The following is a 26,517-nucleotide window of genomic DNA, read 5'->3' on the forward strand; positions in this document are numbered from 1 at the left end:
AGGGTGTTTTTCATGGTTCGAGTTTAACAGGGTGTAGTGGAAGTTACTGGGGTTTTCAAGGGTGTTTTTCATGGTTTTTGTTTAACAGGGTGTAGTGGAAGTTACTGGGGTTCTCAAGGGTGTTTTCATGGTTTTTGTTTAACAGGGTGTAATGGAAGTTACTGGGGTTTTCAAGGGTGTTTTCATGGTTCGAGTTTAACAGGGTGTAGTGGAAGTTACTGGGGTTTTCAAGGGTGTTTTCATGGTTCTAGTCTAACAGGCTGTAGTGCAAGTTACTGGGGTTTTCAAGGGTGTTTTCATGGTTCTAGTTTAATGGGCTGTAGTGGAAGTTACTGAGGTTTACAAAGTATATTTTCAAATCTATATTTTTACTGTGTAGAATTACAATATAAAACAACAGGATTTATCAGTAACACTATTATTAAACCCACCACTGCCTCCACTACCACCCTCACCATCCACAGTGGTTAATGACGATGACTCCTGCTTTCATCCTCATCGGGGCTAGCAAGACCAACCTGGGGCTGTACTCTGGACTGACGCTGTATGCCATAGGTGGGTCTGTAGGGGCTGGGATAACAGATAATTAAAATAAACACTCAAACACTTTTAAAAACACAAAATTCATGCTGGTATACACTTAAAAACACACTGAAATACTTACTAAGACTGGTGTACACATGTAAACTTGTACACAAACACTGGTGTACACTCAGAAACACACAGACACTTGGTAAGGCTGGTACACACACACAAACCCATAAGAGATACTGGTATATGCTCACAAACCTCTACATATATTAAGTAAGGCTTGTATACACCAATCTAAATGTAGGTTGAAGAGATACCTTGTACTCTCTCTTTCTCTCTTTCTCTCTCTCTGTCCTACACCTCAGTACACCCCTGCTATCCACCCTTACACCATAAATACACCCTATCTGACCTCTGCATCTTATTAAACTACCCTGTTTGTCCCCTACATCCTCAGTTTCTCCCCTACACCCTCAGTAAACCCTGTGTATCTTACCTGTTTGTCTGTCTGTGTGTCTATCCCCTTACACTTCATAACACCCCTGCCAGCCCCCTGCTTACCACCCCCCCTCCCCTCTCTTAGGTTCCTCTTTGATGGTGCCCTGCCTCACTGCCCTCGCCTCCTGTCACAGCACGGCCTCTCACAAGGGTACCCTGTTTGGCATTCGGAGGTCACCAGGGGCTGTTCCAAGGGCGTTCGGACCTGTTGTGACCAATAGGTTTGTTTGTGTTGTTCGAGAGTGTTTAGCTGTGTTTTGTGTGTTTTTTGGTGTGTTTTGAGGTGTTTTGGGGGTGTTTTTGGGTGTTTTAAGGGTGTTTTGGGTGTATTTTTGGGTGTTTTGGTATGTTTGGCTGTGTTTTGGGTGTGTTTTTGGTGTGTTTTGAGGTGTTTTGGATGTGTTTTGGGGTGTTTTTGGGTGTTTTGGGTGTATTTTTGGGTGTTTTGGGTGTTTTGGTATGTTTAGCTGTGTTTTTGGTGTGTTTTGGGGTGTTTTGGGTGTATTTTAGAGTGTTTTGCTGTGTTTTGTGTGTGTTTTTGGTGTGTTTGGGGGGTGTTTTGGGGTGTTTTTGCATGTGTTTTGTGTGTTTGGAAGTCTGAGGCTGTGTTTTTGGGTGTTTTGGGTGTATTTTAGGGTGTTTTAGGATGTTTAGCTGTGTTTTGTGTGTGTTTTTAGTGTGTTTTGGGGTGTTTTGGATGTGTTTGTGGGTGTTTTGGTATGTTTGGCTGTGTTTTGTGTGTGTTTTGGATGTGTTTGGGTGTGTTTGAGGGTGTTTTGGGGGTGTTTGGATGTGTATGGATATATTTAAGGGTGTTTTTGGTGTGTTTGGGGGTGTAGAGGTGTGTTTGGGTGTGTGGGACAATGTTTTGGGGGTGTTTGGGGGTGTAGAGGTGTGTGTTGGTGTGTTTGGGTGTATTTTGTTGTGTTGTCTGTGTTGTTTGGGTCTCTCTCTCTCTCTCTCTCTCTCTCTCTCTCTGCAGGATTCTGGGTAATGTGGGCAGAAGTGTGCTATATTGTAGACAGCCTCTCCATGCTGCTGCCGCTAGTGATGCAGCAGGCCTACTGAGCTCCCTGCCACGCCCTCAGCCTGTTTATATTAGCCAGGTTAAGGAGGAAGGATGTTGGGCTGATGTTGGCCTATTTATGTGGTTTTTGGGCTAGTTTTGGGCGGTTTTTTGTCACGTGTTCCTTCTTTTGGGCTAGTTTTGGGCGGTTTTTTGTCGTGTTCCTTCTTTTGGGCTATCATTATCTATTTTTGTTCTTTTATTTTTCATGGTTCCAGTGACAGTTTAAGAGGCTGTGGTGGAAGTTATTAGGGTTTTCAAGGGTGTTTTCATGGTTCCAGTGACAGTTTAAGAGGCTGTGGTGGAAGTTATTGCGGTTTTCAAGGGTGTTTTTATGGTTCTAAAATTTAACATGCTGTAGTGGAAGTTATTAGGGTTTTCAAGGGTGTTTTCATGGTTCCAGTGATAGTCTAAGAGGCTGTAGTGTGCAAACTCTCTTGTCAGGGTGTAAACTCACCTTACCTTAATAAAATGTTGATTAATATTCCTCTAGTTTCATTTTTCACTCATATTTTTGTGTTGACTGTCTTGTAGGGAGCTTACGGTGTGTGTGTGTCTGTTTCTCCTATAATGAGGATGATAATGATGATATTGATAAAGAAAAACAAATAAAACAATACTTATAAAAATTAAGTATTTTTTTTTTATATATATTTTCACCAATAATTAAAAGGAATCAAAATGTTTTCTTTTCTAAATATTATGTAACCAAAAAACTAACGTCATTCAAAATAACAACAGTAATAATAATAATAATAATAATAGTATGAGAACCAATATTACTGTATGTTATATATGCGTATTACCATATATTTAGTTTGAATATATTTGTGGGAGTCCTTGTATGTGCACGTGAGGCCCCCGTTAGCAAGATTTGGCGGGAGAGTTCGCTTAGGGAGGCCAACCCACGCGCAGTTACCGCCAAGAATTAGCCGCGAGTGGGGGTGCGCTTCCCTTGCTGCCTTTCTCTTCCTTTGTTCTGCTCTGTTTGTTGTCGCAGTACAAGAGAAGAGTGCAGATAAATAGTTTGTGATCCCAGGAGAACACAAGAATCCGTGATATGAAGAAAAAACTGGGAAAAGTAAGTATATTATGGTGATGTGTGTGTGTGTGTGTGCGTGGACGCGTGGCTGGTGACCGTTCCTTTCCGGTGCTGGCCACAAGCTTTTGGTTATGTCAGGCCTCCACCACTGCCATGTGTAGGTCTGGAGGTCAGGTCAGGTCATGTTAGGTCACCATCAGTGTCACGTGTAGGCCTCGTGAGTTTTTGCAGCTTGGTCATGATGCTCGAGTCGTTAAATTTGAAGAGACGTAGGCCATCTTGCCGTTACCTTCACTATGATTTTATTACATCTCCACTATATACGTGTTTGTACCTCGCAGCTTCCCGTATTGAGTTAATGCATCTTCACTACATGCCAGCCGTTATTTCGTGGAGTTTTTGGTGTCAGTTTAATGCATCTTCACTACATGCCAGCCGTTATTTCGTGGAGTTTTGGTGTCAGTTTAATGCATCTTCACTACATGCCAGCCGTTATTTCGTGGAGTTTTTGGTGTCAGTTTAATGCATCTTCACTACATGCCAGCCGTTATTTCGTGGAGTTTTTGGTGTCAGTTTAATGCATCTTCACTACATGCCAGCCGTTATTTCGTGGAGTTTTGGTGTCAGTTTCGCTTATTTATTTTATATCGACACTACGCCAACTAACTCCTTATTTCGTGTTTCGGCCTTGCATTTATTTATTTTTTTCTTATTTTCATCTTCCCTACATCAACTAACTGCTTATTTCATACTGTGGCCTTGCAGTTTCCCTTATTTTCCTATTTTTTTTTTTTTATCTTCGCTACATCAACTGACTGCGTATTTATTTGGATTTCCCCTTATTTTCTTGTGTTCATCTTCACTACTCTAACCAACTGATTTCGTGGTGTTTTAGCCTTGTATTTTTTCACTTATTTATTTTTCATCTTCACTACGTAAGTCTTATATTTCAAATTTTGGCCTTTTATTTATTGATTTATTTTATTTATTTATTTATTTATTTATTTATTTATTTATTTATTTATTTTTATATATATAACTATACCAACTAAGTCATTTTGTGATTTTTGATGTTGCAGTTTTCCTTATTTTGTTATTTTAATATTTCCTTAACGTAAGTCGTATTTCAAATTTTGGCCTTTTATTTATTTATTTATTTATTTATTTTTTATTTTTTTATATATATATATATAACTATACCAACTAAGTCATTTTGTGATTTTTATATTGCAGTTTTCCTTATTTTGTTATTTTAATATTTCCTTAACAATATTAAGTTGAACCCATAACTTGTCCTGCCTCCTCCTCCTCCTCCTCCTCCTCCTCCTCCTCCTCCTCCTCCTCCTCCTCCTCCTCCTCCTCTTATATTTAATTTGATCTTTCAGGAGAAGAAAAAAGAAGAAAAGAGGAGGAGAAAGAGAAGATGAATGAAATGAAGTCCATCATTACAGAAGAAGAGGAAGCAGAGGAAGAGGCAGCCCTATACCTCTCAAGAAACTACAAGGTTCTTCAGTAAGTATTTACCTACTTAGTTGTGCTTTGTGGGAAAAGAGTTATGCTCATGCTGTCCTCCTTATCTTTTAATATCTAACTAAGCCTTAAATCCATGTAGACTTTATGCATTTATCATCTCATCCAGACTACTCCATACATCGGTACTTCTACACGAGAAACTATACTTTGTGACGTCTCTCCTACGAGCACTAGAATAAAAACTCACTTAGTTTGTAACACGATCTGCCTCTTGTAAATCCAAATTGTTGCTTCATTATTTCATTTCCTTCTAGGTACTGCAACCATTTATCCTTCACCAGTCACACATTTTGCACACCACACTTGTTAGAGACACAGGTCTATAGTTTAAGGGCTTCTCTTTACTACCACTTTTGTATATTGCCACTATGATGACTCTCTTCCATTCAATTGGGACTCTAGTTTCAATTAAAGAGCTCTCAATGATATATGTTACCCATGTCAGCTGCTGATTGCACTTTTTTAGTATCCATCCTGACACTCCATCAGGTCCAGGGGCCTTCCTAATGTCTAGTCCCTCCATCTGTTTGTGGACATCCTCTTGAGTCACTTGGATTTCCCCCAGAGCCATTTCTTCACTCATCTCACTCTACCACACAAATGTTTCCTCTTTTGTGAATACTGATTGAAAACTCTTGAATCATTATCTCTGCCAGTTGAGTTGGATCCTCACACATCTGACCTTTCACCTTCAATCTGCTTCTTCTTCTTCTTTCTCTGGTAAACTCTGGAACTCCCTGCCTGCTTCTGTATTTCCACCTTCCTATGACTTGAATTCCTTCAAGAGGGAGGTTTCAAGACACTTATTCATCAATTTTTGACCACTGCTTTGACCCTTTTATGGGACTGCCATTTCACTGGACATTATTTTGTTATAGGATTTTTGTTGCCCTTGGCCAGTGTCCCTCCTACATAAAAAAAATATAATTAATTTCTTGTAGTGTAGTTTTGCCAAGCTCCTGCATATTTTTCTTGTGCCATCTAATCCATGGTGTTTCCCTCTCCTCCCTAGCTAGTTCACATCTGTTATACCTGAAGCTGCACCGGATGGGCACCAGTTGGCTCTCAGGGGATGTGTTCTACTGATCACACCCATCATCGGAGGGTCCAGGAAGGGCAGTTCTCTCTCTCCACGTTTACTGATGAGGTAGGCATGACCGTAACAACTGCGGACAAGTTCTCGGTCTCAATTTCTTACAAAATAACGTTATGCACTGATATTAAACACTTTCAACATATTACACTATTCATTAACAATACATGCAGTCAACTTGGCACTGTGACAATCAGTTTTTACCACAAAATTAAAGTATTTACCTTGGTCACCATCCTGCCTGTCTTTGTCTGAACAGGACTTGGCCGTCAGTGATGCCCGCAGGCGACCAGCTGGTTAACCCACACTACCAGCAAGTGAGCATCGGCTTTGGTTCTTAATATGGCAATGATTACTGATACTTTACACATGTTACGCGTTTTCATGCAAGCACAAAACTGTTGAACATTTCACTCATGATTACTGAGGAATAACGAGGTGAGGTACAAATGCTTTACATACACTAACAGTACCATTCTTATATCTTGTCTTTGTCCCTACTTTTGGTACGTATCTTGTCACTCCCTCTTCATAAATATTGATGAAAGCTTCCCACATCTTTTGCACATTACTTGTTGTGATAAGTGTACTCCTGTCTGCTTCACCAAAGTTTCTCCTCATTTGTTCAAAATTTGACTTACCATAATTAAATCTTTCACTTTTATAATCTTCACATCTATGTTCCTCTCTGTGTGTGTGTGTGTGTGTGTGTGTGTGTGTGTGTGTGTGTGTGTGTGTGTGTGTGTGAATATTCATTTAAGTAGAGAAGGATAAGGTAGAAAATATGTTATATATGCCTCCTCCTCCTCCTCCTCCTATATTTTATTTGATATTTCAGGAGAAGAAAAAAGAAGAGAAGGAGGAGGAAGAGAAGATGAATAAAATGGACTCAATCATTACAAAGCGAGAGGGAGCAGAGGAAGAGGCAGCACCACCACCACCACTACTACTACTACTACTACTACTACTAGTACTACTATTAACACCACCACTACTACTACTACAATTTTAAGTATGCACACAGAGAGAGAGAGAGAGAGAGAGAGAGAGAGAGAGATTTAAGCCTTAACCAGTATGGTGTTTAATGTTTCATTTATTTGCTATCTTATTGGTTTACCAATTATTATTGTTGTTGTTGTTGTTGTTGTAATCATCATCATCATCATCATCATCATTACTATTGCCATTATGATGTTTTGTCAAGGATTACATCAGGAGATGCAAGTCAATAAGGGAATAAGGCCCTCCTCCTCCTCCTCCTCCTCCTCCTCCTCCTCCTCCTCCTCCTCTTCTCCTCCTCCTCTTCTCCTCCTCTTCCTCTTCTCCTCTTCTCCTCCTCCTCCTCTTCTCCTCCTCTCCTCCTCCTCCTCCTCTTCTTCTTCTCCTCCTCCTCTTCTTCTCCTCCTCCTCTCCTCCTCTTCTCCTCCTTCTCCTCCTCTCCTCCTCCTCTCCTCCTCCTCCTCCTCCTCTCCTCCTCCTCCTCCTCCTCCTCCTCCTCCTCCTCCTCCTCCTCCTCCTCCTCCTCCTCCTCCTCCTCCTCCTCCTCCTCCTCCTCCTCTCCTCCTCCTCCTCCTCCTCCTCCTCCTCCTCCTCCTCCTCCTCCTCCTCCTCCTCCTCCTCCTCTTCTTCTTCTTCTTCTTCTTCTTCTTCTTCTTCTTCTTCTTCTTCTTCTTCTTCTTCTTCTTCTCCTCCTCCTCCTCCTCCTCCTCCTCCTCCTCCTCCTCCTCCTCCTCCTCCTCCTAATCCTAATCCTCCTCTTCTCCTCCTCTTCTCCTCCTCTTCTCCTCCTCCTCTTCTCCTCCTCCTCCTCTTCTCCTCCTCCTCTTCTTCTTCTTCTTCTTCTTCTTCTTCTTCTTCTTCTTCTTCTTCTTCTCCTCCTCCTCCTCCTCCTCCTCCTCCTCCTCCTCCTCCTCCTCCATAATGTCTTTCTTCACCACTTGAATATTTCAGTCTATCATGTGTTTTTAACCTATTTATATATCCTCATCCTCCTCTCAAGCCATTTAGCTTCAAATTTCATGTAGTGTTTTTCTTTTTTGTGCTGCGGGGAGAACTCTCACCTCGGAGAGGGTCTATTTCAGTCCGATTTTTCGTTTGTACCGGGTGTCGAGATCCCGTCAGAAAAATGGTGGCGTCTATTTTAAGTGATCAAAAAATTCCTTGCAGTTAAAGTTAATTAGATAAAGTCAAATTATTCTTGATTACTGCCTGCTTGTGTTACACCTGCTGGAGTTCTTGCCAAATCACACACAGGTGGTGCCCAAGTACATGGCACTCAGCTAGAAAATGGTTTGGCGCACATCCACGCAGGGTAACTGGAGTCAGTGGCCAAGGATTTATTAGTCTTGTTTTCAAACAAAACAATTACAGATTCAAGATTTGAATGTGTGATGTCTTTTTTGACCACTTGATAGAAGCTGTCCCTCATCCCAGGCCCGTTTTGCTTTTTTGTACTGCGGGGAGAACTCCCACCTCGGAGAGGGTCTATTTCAGTCCGATTTTTCGTTTGTACCGGGTGTCGAGATCGCGTCAGAAAAATGGTGGCGTCTATTTTAAGTGATCAAAAAATTCCTTGCAGTTAAAGTTAATTAGATAAAGTCAAATTATTCTTGATTACTGCCTGATTGTGTTACACCTGCTGGAGTTCTTGCCAAATAACCAACTGGTGATGCCCAAGTACATGGCACTCAGCTAGAGATGGTTTGGCGCACATCCACGCAGGGTTACAGGGTAACTGGAGTCAGTGGCCAAGGATTTATTTGTCTTGTTTTCAAACAAAACAATTACAGATTCAAGATTTGAATGTGTGATGTCTTTTTTGACCACTTGATAGAAGCTGTCCCTCATCCCAGGCCCGTTTTGCTTTTTTGTACTGCGGGGAGAACTCCCACCTCAGAGAGGGTCTATTTCAGTCCGATTTTTCGTTTGTACCGGGTGTCGAGATCGCGTCAGAAAAATGGTGGCGTCTATTTTAAGTGATCAAAAAATTCCTTGCAGTTAAAGTTAATTAGATAAAGTCAAATTATTCTTGATTACTGCCTGATTGTGTTACACCTGCTGGAGTTCTTGCCAAATAACCAACTGGTGATGCCCAACTAAATGGCACTCAGCTAGAGATGGTTTGGCGCACATCCACGCAGGGTTACAGGGTAACTGGAGTCAGTGGCCAAGGATTTATTTGTCTTGTTTTCAAACAAAACAATTACAGATAAAGTCTAATTATTCTTGATTACTGCCTGATTGTGTTACACCTGCTGGAGTTCTTGCCAAATAACCAACTGGTGATGCCCAACTATATGGCACTCAGCTAGAGATGGTTTGGCGCACATCCACGCAGGGTTACAGGGTAACTGGAGTCAGTGGCCAAGGATTTATTAGTCTTGTTTTCAAGCAAAACAATTACAGATTCAAGATTTGAATGTGTGATGTCTTTTTTGACCACTTGATAGAAGCTGTCCCACATCCCAGGCCCGTTTTTCTTTTTTGTACTGCGGGGAGAACTCCCACCTCGGAGAGGGTCTATTTCAGTCCGATTTTTCGTTTGTACCGGGTGTCGAGATCGCGTCAGAAAAATGGTGGCGTCTATTTTAAGTGATCAAAAAATTCCTTGCAGTTAAAGTTAATTAGATAAAGTCAAATTATTCTTGATTACTGCCTGATTGTGTTACACCTGCTGGAGTTCTTGCCAAATAACCAACTGGTGATGCCCAACTATATGGCACTCAGCTAGAGATGGTTTGGCGCACATCCACGCAGGGTTACAGGGTAACTGGAGTCAGTGGCCAAGGATTTATTTGTCTTGTTTTCAAACAAAACAATTACAGATAAAGTCTAATTATTCTTGATTACTGCCTGATTGTGTTACACCTGCTGGAGTTCTTGCCAAATAACCAACTGGTGATGCCCAAGTACATGGCACTCAGCTAGAGATGGTTTGGCGCACATCCACGCAGGGTAACTGGAGTCAGTGGCCAAGGATTTATTAGTCTTGTTTTCAAACAAAACAATTACAGATTCAAGATTTGAATGTGTGATGTCTTTTTTGACCACTTGATAGAAGCTGTCCCTCATCCCAAGCCCGTTTTTCTTTTTTGTACTGCGGGGAGAACTCTCACCTCGGAGAGGATCTATTTCAGTCCGATTTTTGGTTTGTACCGGGTGTCGAGATTGCGTCAGAAAAATGGTGGCGTCTATTTTAAGTGATCAAAAAATTCTTTGCAGTTAAAGTCAAATTATTTTTTATTTTGGTTTGCTTTAATAATAATGAGAGAAAAGGAAGCCACTATTACAGCTGCTGCTGCTGCTCCTGCTGCTACTACTACTACTACTACTACTACTACTACTACTACTACTACTACTACTACTACTTTTTCTTCTTCTACTTCTACTTCTACTACTACTACTACTACTACAACAATTATTAACAGCAACACTACTACTACTACTACTACTACTACTACTACTACTACTACTACTACTGCTGCTACTACTACTACTAGTACAATTATTAACAGCAATACTACTACTACTGCTAGTACAATTATTAACAGCAATACTACTACTACTACTACTACTGCTACTGCTACTACTACTTCTACTACTACTACTACTACGACTACTGCTACTACTACTACTACTACTACTACTACTACTACTACTACTACTAACTACTATTACTACTTTTTTTTACATAATCTAATATAATACCTCCACCCCATGTTTATTGATGTGTCAATTAGGGGCTCCATTACTTGGAGGTCATTAGCCCCAGCTCCCGCTAATGACTGTGGCATCCAACCATATCTAATATTCTATAATATAAACATTAGTTGTTAACTATAAATTCATTCTACCTCTACTCTATCTACTCTTATGCCACTCTCCACTACTATTACTACTGCTGCTGCTGCTGCTGTTGCTGCTGCTGCTGCTGCTGCTGTTTCTACTACTGCTATTACTACTACTGCTGCTACTACTACTACTACCACTACTACTACTACTACTACTATATTACTACAGTTTTGAATATGCACACAGAATGAGAGAGAGAGAGAGAGAGAGAGAGAGAGAGAGAGAGAGAGAGAGAGAGAGAGAGAGAGAGAGATTTAAACCCTAAAAGCAGTATGGTGTTTAATGTTCATGTAATTGATATCATATTGGTTTATTCATTATTATTATTATTATTTGTTATTTTATGCTGGTGCTGTTGTTGTTGTTGTTGTTGTTGTTGTTGTTGTTGTTGTTGTTGTTGTTGTTACCATTATCATGTTATTTTGTCAAGGATTACATCAGGAGGTGCTGGTCAATAAGGGAAAGTGTAAGAATCTGTCAAGCATACATGTAACAGGTCCTTTTTTTATTTTTATTTATTTATTTATTTATTTTATTTTTTTTTTTCTATTTTTTATTTTTTATTTTTTTTTCCATTGCAGTAGTGGTAATAGTAGAAGTAGTAGTAGTAATGATTAATGTTTACTGTTTATCCTGTTGTTAACTGGGAAAATTCTCCTGTATTATTGTTGTTGTTGCTATTATTATTATTATTATTATTATTATTATTATTATTATTATTATTATTATTATTATTATTATTATTATTATTGTTGTTGTTCTGTACTCCTGAGTGTTATTCTGTAATTGTATTTTCGAGCGCCGTTCCAATGTATTCCCGAGCGCCATTCCGTTGTATTCCTGAGTGTCGTTCTGTTGTTGTATTCCTGAGCCCCGTTCCGTTGTATTCCCGAGCGCCGTTCCATTGTATTCCCGAGCATCATTCCGTTGTATTCCCGAGCGCCGTTCCATTGTATTCCCAAGCGCCATTCCGTTGTATTCCTGAGCGCCGTTCTGTTGTATTCCTGAGCGCCGTTCCGTTGTTGTATTCCCGAGCGTCATTCCATTGTATTCCTGAGCGCCGTTCCGTTGTTGTATTCCCGAGCGTCATTCCATTGTATTCCTGAGCGCCGTTCCGTTGTTGTATTCCCGAGCGTCATTCCATTGTATTCCTGAGCGCCGTTCCGTTGTTGTATTCCCGAGCGCCGTTCCGTTGTTGTATTCCTGAGCGCCGTTCCGTTGTTGTATTCCCGAGCGTCATTCCATTGTATTCCTGAGTGCCGTTCCGTTGTTGTATTCCCGAGCGCCGTTCCGTTGTTGTATTCCTGAGCGCCGTTCCGTTGTTGTATTCCCGAGTGCCGTTCCGTTGTTGTATTCCTGAGCGCCGTTCCGTTGTTGTATTCCCGAGTGCCGTTCCGTTGTTGTATTCCTGAGCGCCGTTCCGTTGTTGTATTCCCGAGTGCCGTTCCGTTGTTGTATTCCCGAGTGCCGTTCCGTTGTTGTATTCCCGAGCGCCGTTCCGTTGTTGTATTCCTGAGCGCCGTTCCGTTGTTGTATTCCTGAGCGCCGTTCCGTTGTTGTATTCCTGAGCGCCGTTCCGTTGTTGTATTCCCGAGTTCCGTTCTGTTGTTGTATTCCTGAGCGCCGTTCCGTTGTTGTATTCCCGAGTGCCGTTCCGTTGTTGTATTCCCGAGTGCCGTTCCGTTGTTGTATTCCCGAGTGCCGTTCCGTTGTTGTATTCCCGAGTGCCGTTCCGTTGTTGTATTCCCGAGTGCCGTTCCGTTGTTGTATTCCTGAGCGCCGTTCCGTTGTTGTATTCCTGAGCGCCGTTCCGTTGTTGTATTCCTGAGCGCCGTTCCGTTGTTGTATTCCTGAGCGCCGTTCCGTTATTGTATTCCTGAGCGCCGTTCCGTTGTTGTATTCCTGAGCGCCGTTCCGTTATTGTATTCCTGAGCGCCGTTCCGTTGTTGTATTCCCGAGCGCCGTTCCGTTATTGTATTCCTGAGCGCCGTTCCGTTGTTGTATTCCCGAGCGCCGTTCCGTTATTGTATTCCCGAGCGCCGTTCCGTTGTATTCCCCAGCGCCGTTCCGTTCTTGTATTCCTGAGCGCCGTTCCGTTATTGTATTCCCGAGCGCCGTTCCGTTGTATTCCCCAGCGCCGTTCCGTTCTTGTATTCCTGAGCGCCGTTCCGTTGTTGTATTCCTGAGCGCCGTTCCGTTGTATTCCCGAGTGCCGTTCCGTTGTTGTATTCCCGAGCGCCGTTCCGTTGTTGTATTCCTGAGCGCCGTTCCGTTGTTGTATTCCCGAGTGCCGTTCCGTTGTTGTATTCCTGAGCGCCGTTCCGTTGTTGTATTCCCGAGTGCCGTTCCGTTGTATTCCTGAGCGCCGTTCCGTTGTTGTATTCCCGAGTGCCGTTCCGTTGTTGTATTCCTGAGCGCCGTTCCGTTGTTGTATTCTTGAGCGCCGTTCCGTTGTTGTATTCCCGAGTGCCGTTCCGTTGTTGTATTCCCGAGTGCCGTTCCGTTGTTGTATTCCTGAGCGCCGTTCCGTTGTTGTATTCCTGAGCGCCGTTCCGTTGTTGTATTCCCGAGCGCCGTTCCGTTGTATTCCCGAGTGCTGTTCCGTTGTATTGCCGAGCGCCGTTCCGTTGTATTCCCGAGCGCCGTTCCGTTGTATTCCCGAGCGCCGTTCCGTTGTATTCCCGAGCGCCGTTCCGTTGTATTCCTGAGCGCCGTTCCGTTGTATTCCCGAGTGCCGTTCCGTTGTATTGCCGAGCGCCGTTCCGTTGTATTCCCGAGCGCCGTTCCGTTGTATTCCCATGGGTTTCACTGGCCTGTTATTATTATTATGATGTATTATAGTTGTGTGTATTTCAGTCTATTTATTATAACATTATTATTATTATTATTATTATTATTATTATTATTATTATTATTATTATTATTATATAATTTGTAATTGCTGTTACTATTATTGCTTCTTATAATTATGATCTGCACCTATACTTTTCACCTATTATAAAATGTATAGACCCACCCAGTATGACTATATCCTAACCACAGTGCTACATGGCCCTGTAGCCTGTGGCATCCCTCATTATTAGGATTTATTTATTTATATATTTTTACTACTACTACCACTACCACCATTATTCAGTAGAGTTTATGTATTTATTTATGTATTTTTTTTTTATTTTATTTATTTATTTATTTATTTACTTATTTTTACTATTACTATACTGCTACTACTACCACTACCACCATTATTCAGTAGAGTTTGGATGGTGTTTTTAAAATGTTGCTGTATATTTATTATTGTACTTGTTTGTTTTGTGTGATATATATATATATATATATATATATATATATATATATATATATATATATATATATATATATATATATACATACATACATACATACATACATACATATTCTGGGGGGAAATAAAAGTTTACCCACGACACGGGGAAGTGAGAATTTGAGAGGGAGGTTAAGAAAAAAAAAAAAAAAAAAACTCGAGTCTTAACGAGAGTAGGAGGTAGAGTTCCTACGAGCACAAAATTAACAAATATACAAAGAAAAGAAAATACAGAATATAAAGGACGGAAAATGTGGCTAGAGAATAAAAATTGAGAACGAGATCCACCATAACAAGAGTTACGAAGAACAAGAAAACGGTACAGGAAGAGAAAATATTCCAGACAAATGTAGATGGCTAGGCATGTAATATTCTTTGTTTTTAAGTTATAGATGAGACGGGCTTAGAGAAGTGGGAAGGAGGAATAAGGAGAAATAGTGGATAAAAGAATTAATGTATGGGGGCAAAGACTGGCGGACATATGGATAATCTGCGAGGGATAGAGAGAGAAAAGTAATGAATCGATTATTTGCCCAGATAAGTGGAAGTGCCCCTTCTAGGAATGCTGTTGGCCAAATTCTAGCGGGTCTGCCTATGCATAGTGATTAAATGGTATTTTTTTTTTTTTTTTTAATGTGGGTGTTGAACGATGTCAGCAACGTGAAGGGCGGCATTATCAAGGAAATATGTAGCATAGTAATTGCAGTGAGAAAAAAAAAGGAAACCACAATATTTCGTAATACATGATAACGAGCACGATATCAGGAAAAGTACTAAAGAATGACTACTTGCAGGTAAGTTTACCGTTTAATTGAACGGTACGTAATGTTTAATGTTATGTTAATGCAATACCATTTCGCAAGTGTAGTGTGTAATGTGTAATAATACATCAAGGTGTGGTAGGTCGGTCACTGGAGTAGGCTTCGTAATGTAAATTCGTAAATTTGGGGGTGAAAACAGTTCAAGAAGGATTAGCACGACAGGATTATGACTTCATTAGGGCCTCAGCCTGACCTTCCACCGAGGTCACACGCTATTAACCCCTTGGGATGATTAATTGACCTGTGGATCAAACCACCTTACAAGGTCCACTCCCTCCATTCAACAATCTGTTAGGTTTGTCTTCTGTTGTGCTCAGTAGAGGACTTTTTAAGTCTTGCTTGAGGGAAGAAGCAGTCACGCAGGTAAAGGTCTGAGGTGAGGATAGAAGGGATGAAAGACAAAAGCCTGTGCAGAAGAGAGAGTGAAAACGGAAGGGTGAAAATCTTACAGAAAACGGAGTGCTAGGAGCGGTGACTTGTGTCCCGCTACAGATGTGTCCGGAAGGGGGAGATGGGTGTGTTGGAATGTCAGGTCATGCTGAAATGAGAGAGGTGAGGTCGAGGCGAGTAGCCGAGGGAGTGGAGGATGGTAGGGGACGAAATGAGGGGATTAGGTGAAGTAAATGTAGATGAATTGTATAAATATTTCGTAAAGTTCATACAGATCAGTTAGCAGATATCCCGTATAGAACAATATAAAAAAAAAAAAAAATACGCTAAATGGATGGCTGCTAGGTTAAAGCATTTTATATGGCGTAAGAAGTTTATATAAGAGATTAAGGGCAGGTGAAGAAGTTTTAAGGACACAATGAATTAGAACAGTCAGAAGTTAACGAGGAAAGCGAAGGACAATTATGAATTAAAGGTAGCCAGCCAGGCGAAGACGGACCCCAAGGGATTTTATCTGATATACAGGACGAAGAATAAGGATACTGTAGGTCCATTAAAGGCAGCAGATGAAGAGCTGGTTAGTTCTGGGGAGGAGATAAGTAAACTTGAATGGTTATTTTTTAACTGTCTTCACCCAGGAAAACATTCAGGATATGCCAGATAGTGAACAGGTGTGTAGAGCAGATGAGAATGAGAAGCTGACAGATATTTCCATAACTAGGGAGATAGTGGAACAGGAGATAGGCTAAAAAAAAAGTTCAAGACACCAGGACCTGATGAAATATATCCCAGAGTACTTAAGGAATGTAAAGAGATTATTAGTGAGCCGTTAGTTTCTGTCTTAAGGAAATCACGAGTCGGGTGAGGTACCAGTAATGTGGAGGCAGGCTAATGTAGTACCCATCTTTAAGAAGGGAGATAAAACTTTAGCGTCTAATTACAGACCTGTCAGCTTAACTTCAGTTGTAGGTAAAATGTTAAGAGTCAATAATAGCGAGGAACATTAGGGAACATTTAGACAAACATAACTTGATAAATCCGTCACAGCATGGCTTCACGAAGGGGAAGTCTTGCCTGACAAACTTGTTAAGTTTTTACAGTAAGGTGCACGAGGCAGTAGATAATGGTGATGGTTATATCTTATATCAGGACTAGTAAAGCATTTGACAAGGTACCCCATCAAAGGCTCCTGAGAAAGGTTAGGGCACACTGGATGGGAAAGTGTTAGGCTGGATAGGGTCATGGCTTGGTAACAGGAGACAGAGTGGTAATAAACGGCTCGAAATCCGAGTGGGGTCATGTAATTAGTGGGGTGCCACAGGGATCAGTATTAGGGCCATTGTTATTTCTAATATATATCAATGACTTGGACAGTGGAATTAGTAGTGATGTTAGTAAATTTGCGGATGACAAAGATTAATTAGGTCAGAATCGGATGCCATCGCCTTGCAGGCAGACTTAGAATGAATGAATGGACGGATAGATGGCAAATGCAATTTAATATCAATAAATGCAAAGTGCTTAGCGTAGGCAGAGGAAACCCACACAATAAGTACACATTAAACAACCAAACTCTGGTAGGTACAAGGTACGAGAAAGATTTAGGAGTTATAGTTAGCTCAGAACTCCGTCTAGGGAAACAATGCATAGAAGCCAGAAACAAGGCAAATAGGGTACTAGGATTCATTTTTAGGAGTGTTAAAAGTAGAAGCCCGGAAGTAATATTAAAGTTATACTTGGCGCTGGTCAGACCTCATCTAGACTACGCTGTGCAGTTCTGGTCCCCACATTACAGGAAAGATAAAGGTCTATTAGAATCAGTACAGAGGAGAATGACAAAGGATACAGGGGATGAGGAGTATTCCTTACGAGGCGAGGTTGAAGCTGTTAAATTTACATTCTTTAGAGAGACGTAGGTTAAGAGGGGACCTGATAGAAGTCTTAAAGTGGTATAAGGGTTATAACAAGGGAGATGTAAGCAAAATTCTTAGGATCAGTAACCAGAGTAGAACAAGAAATAACGGGTTCAAGCTTAAAAAAAATTAGGTTTAGGAAGGAGATAGGAAAAAATTGGTTCTCAAATATAGTGGTAGATGAGTGGAACGGACGCAGTAATCATGTAGTTAGTGCTAGGACACTAGAGAGCTTTAAAAGAAAATTAGACAAGTTTATGGGTGGGGATAACAGATAGAAATAGGTATATTTCATACAGGGACTGCCACGTGTAAGCCTGGTCGCTTCTTGCAGCTTCCCTTATTTCTTATGTTCTTATGTTCTTATGAGTGTTGCAGTTAAAATGGGCAAGTGAGCGAAATATGGAAGAAAAAATATAAAGAATGGGAAAAAAGATGTTCTCAGAGAATAGATTGCTTGGTGTACCTGACGACGACTCTTGCAGCGTGCAAGTTCTGAAAGACAACAATTAGAGCTCACCACAGTGGTCTTGTTAATCACACTACAACGGAGAAACGGAAAAAAAATACAGCCTCATTCTCGAACATGAGAACGTTATTTCAGTCTGATGTAACAAAAGCAAGTGCCAACAAGTGTGAAAATTTCTAAACTGAAATTAGTAGCTCACATTGCTTGCCATTCAAGTGTAATATTTATCGTATTTTGCAGTGTTTTCCTGGTGTTTCCACGTCTTTCTAGACTCAGACGTGTAGATAAGAGTAGAATGAGTAAGAAAATAAGAGAAATAGAGGAGGAAGATGAAGGGAGAAGGAATAGAGGAGGTGGTAAAACAGAAAAATGCTAAGAAAACAATATTTAGGTTAATTTTCCCTGCTGCCCTGTCTGTCTTTGTAGTATTTGTCTTCCTTGACAGTGCTTTCAGTGTATTTGGCGTGTTTAGGGGGTGTTGGAGTGTGTCTGGAGATGTTTAGGGGGTGTTGGAGTGTGTGTTTTAGGGATTTGGTGATGTTTGAGTCAATATTTAGCGTTCCTGGTGTGTTTTGGGGTGTCTTAGGCTTGTTTAGGAGTGCTTTAAGTGTGCTTTGGACTGTTTTCAATGTTTTGAGATGTTTCAAGTGTATTTTGGGATGTTATGGATGAGTTTGGGTGTGTTTTGTGTGGATACAGGTGAGTTGTGTCTGCGTTTGTGGGTATTTTTGGGTATTTCAGGTCAGTCTGGGTGTGTTTTGGGGTGTTTTAAGTGTGTTTTGGCCCGTTTTCAGCGTTTTGGGATGTTATGGATGAGTTTGAGTGTGTTTTGGGTTGGTACGGTGTGTTTTGGATGCGTTTTAAGTCAATTTAGGTGAGTTTTGGAGTATTTTAAGTGTGTTTGGGGATATTTTGGTGCTTTTTCGATGTGTTTAGGTTGTTTTTTTGTGCGTTTAGGAATGTTCTGGGTATGTTTAAGGTGTTTTAAGGTGTTTTAGTGTGATTGGACTTGCTTTTGAGTTGTTTTGGTTATGTTATAGGCATGTTGCAGGTAAGAATGGGGTCTTTGAGGGTAGAAGTGGTGTGCTTGAGGTAAAATAAAAGATTCTGGAGTGTTTTTGAGAGAGGCTGTGATAGTAGAAGCGTGTCAGGGGTGTTATAGCGTATGTTGTGATATATGAAACTACTAGATGCAAGTGTGTGACCACCACCACCACCACCACCACCAGCACAGTGGAAAAAAGGTTAGAGACAAGCGGGGAAAGTTGAAAAGTGAATAATTAAACGCTTGCTGTCTTTTATTATCTTGAGTATAAAATGGTTATATGACAATCTCTCTCTCTCTCTCTCTCTCTCTCTCTCTCTCTCTCTCTCTCCTGGCTTGCCTCTCTTCCAAGGGACTTTACACTAAGGCTGGTTACTGTGTACACGAATGTGGTGGTACAAATACTGAATTCAGCTCACCAATCTAGCTCTGAGGTAAGAGAGAGAGAGAGAGAGAGTTGGTTTGTAAGAGTGTGCATTGAGTGTGTGTGTGTGTGTGTGTGTGTGTGTGTGTTTTGAGTGTAAGAGAGAGAGAGAGAAGTATAATTGTCTGTGTACTACTACTACTACTACTACTGCTGCTACTACTACTACTACTACTACTACTACTACTCTCTCTCTCTCTCTCAGCTTTGGATTAGTAACCCCGTTGACAGAAGTGACACCCTCGTTTTCTCTTCTGAGATGTAAACAAAGCGGTACATTCCTTTCAGCTGGTGATAAAAACTTTCTCTCGCTCTCCCTCGCTCTCCCTCACTCTCCCACGTCACGGAAGCAGTAAAATAAAGCACAGGAGGAGGAAGTGAGAGGATAATGAATTTTGGATGTTTGTGATACGTCAGAAGGTTTCACTCATTTCCTGTCGAGATGTTGGTTAGTGGGCCTCGTCTTTCTTTGTGTTCCCTAGTGTTGCTCTTGTGTTGTGAGAGGAATATAGTAATGTGTGTGTGTGTGTGTGTAAAGAAGAAAATGTTATGTTATATCTACGTGTTTAAAAGTTTTCTACATTTAAGTCAGAAGAGGCTGGATGGCTGGCTGGCTGATGCTGCTGTTGTTGTGGATTTAATTGCTCATCTATGTTCCTTTGTGCTGTGAGGGAAAGTGTGTGTGTGTGTGTGTGTGTGTGTGTGTGTGTGAAGGGAGAAAGGGGTGGTGTTTAGGAGTCTGGGATGGGAAAACGAGTGATTTCTTTTGTAGCCTTCAGAAAAAAAATATTAAAGTTTTTACAGTGGGAAAATTTTGGTGGTGAGTGAGAAAATGACTCAAATATTACCTCAAATTTAACCTGATGTGGTGGAGCCTCACACTCCTCAGCTGCCCCTAACCAAACCTAACCTAACCCAAAGAAGCCTACCCGAACTTCTGTCTGGTGCTTCCTCCTCCCCAAGACTGGCTATCTCGTGTCATAATCCCAAGCTAGCCTAACCTAACCCTACCTAACCTAACCTAAGCAATTCTAACCTAGCCAAACCTTATCTAAGCAAGCCTAACCTAGCCAAGCCTAACCTAACCTAAAGAAGCCTACCCTAACCTAACCTAGCCTAACCTAACCTAACCTAACCTAGCCTAACGTAACCTAACCTCGTCTAACTTAACGAAGCATAGCCAAACCTAACCTAACCTACATCCTCTTCCCACGGCCCCACTTAACCAAACCTAACGTAACTTTCAGAGCAACGGCAACCCTCCGATCCGGCAGGCAAGTTGGCGGCAGCGATGGCGGTGGCGGCGGCAGCGGTGGTGAGGTGGACGGCAGGGACAGAGGGGCAGTACAGGCTGCGGACATCAAGGAGAAGGTGAGCAGGGTGTTGTGTTGGTGTGTGTTGCTAAGCTGAGTGTTTGTAAAGTGTTTGGTTGTCAATACGCTGCAATATTTGTCACTCAAGGCTCATGCAACACTGCCTCCATACACAAGTGTGTCGGGAAAGTGATTGAAAGTCGTAAACATTTTATTGTTTTAGTTTATTTATTTATTTGTTTATTTTGTTTTATTTTTTATATATATAGGAGGGACACTGCTCAAAGCCAACTAAATACTACAACAAAAAATACTGTGATAAAATGAAAGATTAAAAACACCTCACTTAACCTAACCTAACCTAACCTAACCCAACCTAACTTAACCTAACCTGACCTAACCTGACCTAACCTAACCTAACCTAACTTAACCTGACCTAACCTAACCTAACCTAACTTAACCTAACCTAACCTAACTTAACCTCACCTAACCTAACTTAACCTAACCTAACCTAACTTAACCTAACCTAACTTAACCTAACCTAACCTAACCTAACTTAACCTAACCTAACTTAACCTAACCTAACTTAACCTAACCTAACCTCAGTTAACCTAACCTAACTTAACCTAACCTAACTTAACCTAACCAAACCTAACTTAACCCAACCTAACCTAACTTAACTTAACCTAACCTAACCTAACCTAACCTAACCTAACACCCACAGAGGAACGCACGGACAAGCAAGGTGGCACTCGGCAGTCTGATCCTGGACCTGCGCAGCTTGACGGTGGTGGTGCCTCTGTCTCCTGCTCTCCTTGACTATTACCCCAAGCATGACTCCAGCGGCTTGTATTCCTCTGTGTGGTAATAAGTCTGTGTGGCTTATTACCAGCATATCATCAGCGTCCCTGCAAGGTTCCATTCTGTCTTGTCTGGTGGTATGTGGGTATGTTGCGTTTTGTATTGGTTTATAGATTTCTAGTTTGTTTTTTATGATGATTTTTTTTCTATTTCTTTATCCTGTTATCTATTTATTTATCTTTGTTTGTTTGTTTGCTTGTAGGGTGTGTGTGTGTGTTTGTTTGTGTTCCTGATATTGCAGCTTGTTTTCTTGTTTTTTGTTTTTTTTATTGTTCTTTTGTGTTTTGTTCCCTTTCATTGTTCTGAGGTTGTTTTCAGGTGTGTGTGTTTTGGGGTGTTTTTGCAAGTGTTTTGAGGTAAATTGTCAGTTTTGGGGTGTTTTGGGGCTGTTTTTGCAAGTGTTTTGAGGTAAATTGTCTGTTTTGTTTGTGTGTGTGTGTGGCCGGGAGGGGGTTGCCTGTGTGTGTGTTTTCAAGGGAGTTTTCATGTTTCTAGTTTAACAGGCTGTAGTGGAAGTTACTGGGGTTTTCAAGGGAGTTTTCATGTTTCTAGTTTAACAGGCTGTAGTGGAAGTTACTGGGGTTTTCAAGGGTGTTTTCATGGTTCTAGTTTAACAGGCTGTAGTGGAAGTTACTGAGGTTTACAAAGTATATTTTCAAATCTATATTTTTACTGTGTAGCCAAATAATTATAATATAAAACAACAGAATTTATCAGTAACAATATTATTTAACCCACCACTTCCTGCTCTACCACCCTCACCATCCACAGGGCCTAATGATGATGATTCCTGCTTTCATCCTCATCGGGGCTAACGAGACCAACCTGGGGCTGTACTCTGGACTGACGCTGTATGCCATAGGTGGGTCTGGAGGGGCTGGGATAACAGATAATTTAAATAAACACTCAAACACTTAAAAAAACACAAAATTCATGCTGGTATACACTTAAAAACACAAAAAAAACACAAAATTCATGCTGGTATACAATTAAAAACACACTGAAATACATACTAAGGCTGGTGTACACATGTAAACTTGTACGCAAACACTGGTGTACACTTAGAAACACACACACACTTGGTAAGGCTGGTACACACACACACACACACAGACTCATAAGAGATGCTGGTATATGCTCACAAATCCATACACATATTAGGTAAGGCTTCTGTACACCAATTTAGATGTATGTCCAATGAGATAGCTTGTATTTTCTCTCTCTCTCTCTCTCTCTCTCTCTCTCTCTCTCTCTCTCTCTCTCTCTCTCTCTCTCTCTCTCTCTCTCTCTCTCTCTCTCTCTCTCTCTACAACAACAACCTACAACAACACCACCACGTCACTTACAAGCACTCAGACCACCACCACTACCACAACCAGATCTTAACCAAACCTAACCTAACCTACCCACACCACACAGAGACCGGCGTGCCCTTGTGTCTTCCCTGCGGCTGTTGTCCCTGGTCCACGGTCTGAACTTCCAAGCCGGCTGCCGAGTGGGGCGGTTGAACTGCGACGACTTTTACATCCCAGAAATTGCAGAGAAAATTGATATTAGGAATGATTACTTGAACTGGATGAACAGCAGGCTTCACCCGATGTCCAGGAGGGAGGTGGGTGTGTGTGTGTGGGGGTGTGGGGGTGTTTAAAGGTGGGTGAGTGACTTGGGGGTGTTTGGGTGTGTTTTGGGGTGTTTAGATGTGTTTGGGTGTGTTTTGGGGGTGTTTGGGTGTGTTTTGGGGTGCTTAGATGTGTTTGGGTGTGTTTTTGGGGTGTTTGGGAGGTGGGTGACCATGTTTGGGGGTGTTTGTGAATGGGTGACTGTGTTTGGGGGAGCTTTCAATGTTGAACGCTTAAAAACATCCTTTAAAATTGACATTTCCTTTAATTTTAACTGACAAACCCTTAGAAACACCCTTTAAAAATTGAAAACCCTTTATTTATTCTCTTAAACCCTTAAAAACATCCTTTAAAATTGACATTCCTTTAATTTTAACTGACAGCCCCTTAGAAACACCCTTTAAAATTGACATTCCTTTAATTTTAACTGACAGACCCTTAGAAACACCCTTTATAAATTGAAAACCCTTTATTTATTCTCTTAAGCCCTTAAAAACACCCTTTAAAAGACACCAAACCTTTAAATAGCCTCATAAACCCTTAAAATCACCCTTCTACCTTTTATTTACCCCCTTAAACCCTTAAATACACCCTTTAACTCTTCATTTACCCCTTCAACCCTTAAAAACAACTTGAACTAATCCAATCCTTTACATTACAGAGTCCAATCCTGTTCTGTGAGTATCCATTCTTGTTCGACCCTCAGGCCAAGATGCTGCTGCTCAGGTGTGACGCCACTCGGCAGGTGAGAACCAGGTGCAGGACTAATTAGGTTTGGTTTACATATGTTTATTTGTTTATTTGTATATATATATTTTTTTTGTGTGTTTTTCAAGGATTTGTCAGCATTAAAGGCTGTTTGGAAGTGTTTTTCAAGATGTGTGTGTGTATGTGTGTGTCTTTTAATATTTCTCCAATCCTTCCTCATGTCTCTAATCTTTTGTTGCCTCTCTCTTTAAATATTTATCCAATCCTTTCATTCTCTCCTGTAGAACACAATCCACACCTTCTCTGCTGTCTTGATTCACCCAGTCCTCCCCTCCCCACCTCCTCTGCTGTCTTTATTCACCCAGTCCTCTCCTCCCCACCTCCTCTACTGTCTGTTTTCACCCAGTCCTCCCCTTCCCACCTCCTCTACTGTCTGTTTTCACCCAGTCCTCCCACACGACACCGCAGGAATGTAAATAAACACACCGTTCACACTAATATCCTTCCGTTTATTGATTTCTGTCGGTGTTTCCAGGGCGAATGTTTCCCAGACCACCCGGTCATACGCACGTTCTGGGAAGTATTTCACAAACTCTCCCTGGAGCAGAAGAAGTTGTTTTTGAAGTTCCTGACGGGCACTGACAGGGTTCCTATTCTGGGCCTGAAGGTAGGTGAGAGACAGAGAGAGAGAGAGAGGGGCTGAGGGGAGTGACTGTGGGGTTTGTCAACATCCTGTGGGGGGATATCCTGTGGGTCTGTGGGAGAGAGAGAGAGAGAGAGAGAGAGAGAGAGAGAGAGAGAGAGAGAGAGAGAGAGAGAGAGAGAGAGAGAGAGAGAGAGTGTCCTCCTTTTCTCTTCCTTCTTGTCCTCTTCTCTTCCTTCCTTCCTTCCTTCCTTCCTTCCTTCCTTCCTTCCTTCCTTCTTTCTTGTATCCTCCTCCCTTTCTTCCTTCCTTTCTTCTCAGTCATTCCTCTGAAATATGAATAAATTTATAATAATAATAATAATAATAATAATAATAATAAATTTAATAGTAATTTATTGTATTTTCTCTCACACACACACCAATATTTTCTCCCTCTCTTTCTTTTTCTCTTATAAACTCTCTCTCTCTCTCTCTCTCTCTCTCTCTCAGGCACTCAAGTTGATGATCCAAAGCACAGCAGACGACAGCTTCCTTCCGGTCGCACACACCTGCATCACCCAGACTGTGGAACGTCTTCGCGTCCTCCGTCCCTCACATCAGGGGGATGGATACCCAGGACGTGAAGTTAACAGCACACCACTGGAGGGGCTCGTTCCCAACCCTCCTGCTAACAATATTAACATAAGTCCATAAAGAATGTATATATATGTATATATATCTTTATATTTATATTTGTGTTGTATCACACCCCTAAAACAGGTTGCACGTGGCAGTGCGCCTTCAGCTGATAATGTACCTTCGGATGATAATGTACCTACCGTATTTGATGGCTCATAAGACGCACGGGCTCATAAGACGCACCCAGTTCTGGCATGTATTGAAATAGAAAAAAACAAAAATTAACAGATTTAGGCTATCGATATGAAGTCAAGGAATTCAAGCGACATTTGAAGACTCTCACGTGCATTTAGATCACTATTAGATACCAATACTCAGCATTTAAAAGTTTAATTTATGCTAGCAGCTTACTTGTTCTTTTTGGGGTTTTGTTGAGGCTGTGATGGCCGTGACATCACAGCCTGGCGTCCCAAAGGTGTGGTATACAGGTAGTGTTTCAGACTAGATACAGTGGAGCTGGTTGGATTTCTGGAGTCAAATCTTGGTAAGGTTGCGGGCCTTGAAAGCCAGAACGTAATGGTTCGGTTGAGGGTATTGAAAGACAAGATTGTACCAATCCTGCTGACGTGTAAACACAATCTTCTTATTGGTATTTTAGTTGGGGCCATGCAGACTGTGATGTCACAGCCTCTAGTGCCCAAAAGGTGTGGTAAGCAGGGGAGTTTCAGTCTTAATGCGGTTCAGCTGAATGTAAACATTAACTGCACCTAGCTCTTGGCGGCACCATTAACTGAGGGACTACAGTGATAATAAAATTTTTTCATACTTTATTTTTTAGCATCTTTCACATGTAATTCTTATGCAGTATTTTAGTACATTTTCAAAGCCAAAGGATGTGTAAAAGCATAAGCTATTACATGAATATTATGCAGATCATCACCTCAAGCCAGCCTATCCCATGACACTCAATTCCTTTATAGAAGAAATATTCGTTCTCAAGGTGTATTAGTCTATTTTCATAAAAGAAAAGTTTCTCTAGCTTCAATCTTTTTCATATGTATGCAAAGCAAGAATGTTAAAAAGATAGGTTCAATTTTAATTGTATGAAAGTGTGGCTATTGTCTTACCTCAATCAGTAACGGCGTCACACTCGGTGTCACCGAGTACGTCACGTCGGAGCGCAACCGACCGCGTTTGTTTTGAAAAACGTGGTGCACCATCTCCACCTTGCCAGAACCTTCTCCACAAATCCAACCAGCTCCATCACATCTAGTCTAATATTATAATTGGATACCTCACCTTTGGGGCATCAAAGGCTGTGACATCACAACCTACACTGCCCCAACAAAACTCCAAGAAGAAGTGGTGCATGGTTAAGCAAATTCTTCCTGACTGGTCAAAGTCTATGTGGATTACCAGTAAGTATGAGATACTACACATTGGTACCTTGAAAGAAAGAGCATTTTGTGGCGTACTACCAATCATGACTTTATTTAGTTGTGCAAAGACATCTGTGGTTTGAATTTAGAGCCTCTGTTGCCGTAGACTTGTAACCTATTACTGCCTCAAAGTTGGACCTTTGCCTCATTGGACGCAGGCTAATTTACTGACCCTTTTTCTGAGAAAAAAGTAGCGTCTTATGAGCTATCAAATACGGTATATCTAAATTCTTGAATAAAGTGCATTCTCTGTTAAAATAAATAAGATCACTTTAGAATTGAACTCCATCATCATTA

The 26,517-nt window shown here is 41.3% G+C and overlaps 3 protein-coding genes and 1 long non-coding RNA gene across 47 annotated transcripts in view; 2 read left to right on the forward strand and 2 right to left on the reverse strand.

The window, feature by feature from the left end:
• The window catches only part of LOC135112207 (uncharacterized), an 83,385-nt gene extending 80,806 nt beyond the window's left edge, over positions 1 to 2,579 (forward strand). For all 4 annotated transcript variants that reach the window (XR_010274127.1, XR_010274128.1, XM_064026413.1 and 1 more), the window contains 2 exons: positions 465 to 555; positions 1,115 to 2,579. The gene's annotated coding sequence lies outside the window, so the exon portion shown is untranslated. The remainder of the gene's footprint in view (positions 1 to 464; positions 556 to 1,114) is intronic.
• The window catches only part of LOC135112204 (uncharacterized), an 85,996-nt gene that overhangs the window by 28,145 nt on the left and 31,334 nt on the right, over positions 1 to 26,517 (reverse strand). For 16 of the 30 annotated variants that reach the window (XM_064026387.1, XM_064026398.1, XM_064026394.1 and 13 more), the window contains 2 exons: positions 24,712 to 24,827; positions 24,006 to 24,489 (listed from right to left, as the gene is read on the reverse strand). The exons of 11 other annotated variants lie outside the window; for them this stretch is intronic. The gene's annotated coding sequence lies outside the window, so the exon portion shown is untranslated. Of the gene's footprint in view, positions 1 to 24,005; positions 24,490 to 24,711; positions 24,831 to 24,981; positions 25,031 to 26,517 lie in introns of those variants that run through there. 3 more of the 30 variants (XM_064026389.1, XM_064026392.1, XM_064026390.1) reach the window with 3 other exon arrangements.
• LOC135112210 (uncharacterized) lies at positions 143 to 2,661 on the reverse strand. The gene is made up of 2 exons (XR_010274135.1): positions 2,558 to 2,661; positions 143 to 570 (listed from the first exon to the last, which is right to left on the reverse strand). It is a non-coding gene; the product is annotated as an uncharacterized LOC135112210 (long non-coding RNA).
• On the forward strand, positions 2,958 to 26,482 carry LOC135112205 (E3 ubiquitin-protein ligase NEDD4-like). Of its 12 annotated transcripts, none has more exons than XR_010274121.1 (13): positions 2,958 to 3,176; positions 4,523 to 4,649; positions 5,683 to 5,817; positions 6,023 to 6,201; positions 6,602 to 18,791; positions 18,945 to 19,026; positions 20,264 to 20,387; positions 21,054 to 21,267; positions 21,962 to 22,052; positions 22,610 to 22,802; positions 23,471 to 23,554; positions 24,053 to 24,184; positions 24,653 to 26,482. XR_010274121.1 is itself a non-coding variant. In XM_064026408.1 (8 exons), the coding sequence occupies exons 5-8, from the start codon at positions 22,767 to 22,769 to the stop codon at positions 24,854 to 24,856; spliced, it is 456 nt and encodes a 151-aa protein (XP_063882478.1). In that variant the 5' UTR covers positions 18,934 to 19,026; positions 20,264 to 20,387; positions 21,054 to 21,267; positions 21,962 to 22,052; positions 22,610 to 22,766; the 3' UTR covers positions 24,857 to 26,482. The 12 variants fall into 12 exon arrangements, 2 of the variants coding, with proteins under 2 accessions (XP_063882478.1, XP_063882479.1); XR_010274126.1 differs by having other exon boundaries at positions 4,526 to 4,649; positions 6,023 to 6,080; XR_010274118.1 differs by having other exon boundaries at positions 2,959 to 3,176; positions 6,023 to 6,080; positions 21,054 to 21,275.

The sequence above is a fragment of the Scylla paramamosain genome, chromosome 23 (genome assembly GCF_035594125.1).
Source record: "Scylla paramamosain isolate STU-SP2022 chromosome 23, ASM3559412v1, whole genome shotgun sequence".
In the NCBI taxonomy this organism is placed as follows: Eukaryota; Metazoa; Arthropoda; class Malacostraca; order Decapoda; family Portunidae; genus Scylla; species Scylla paramamosain.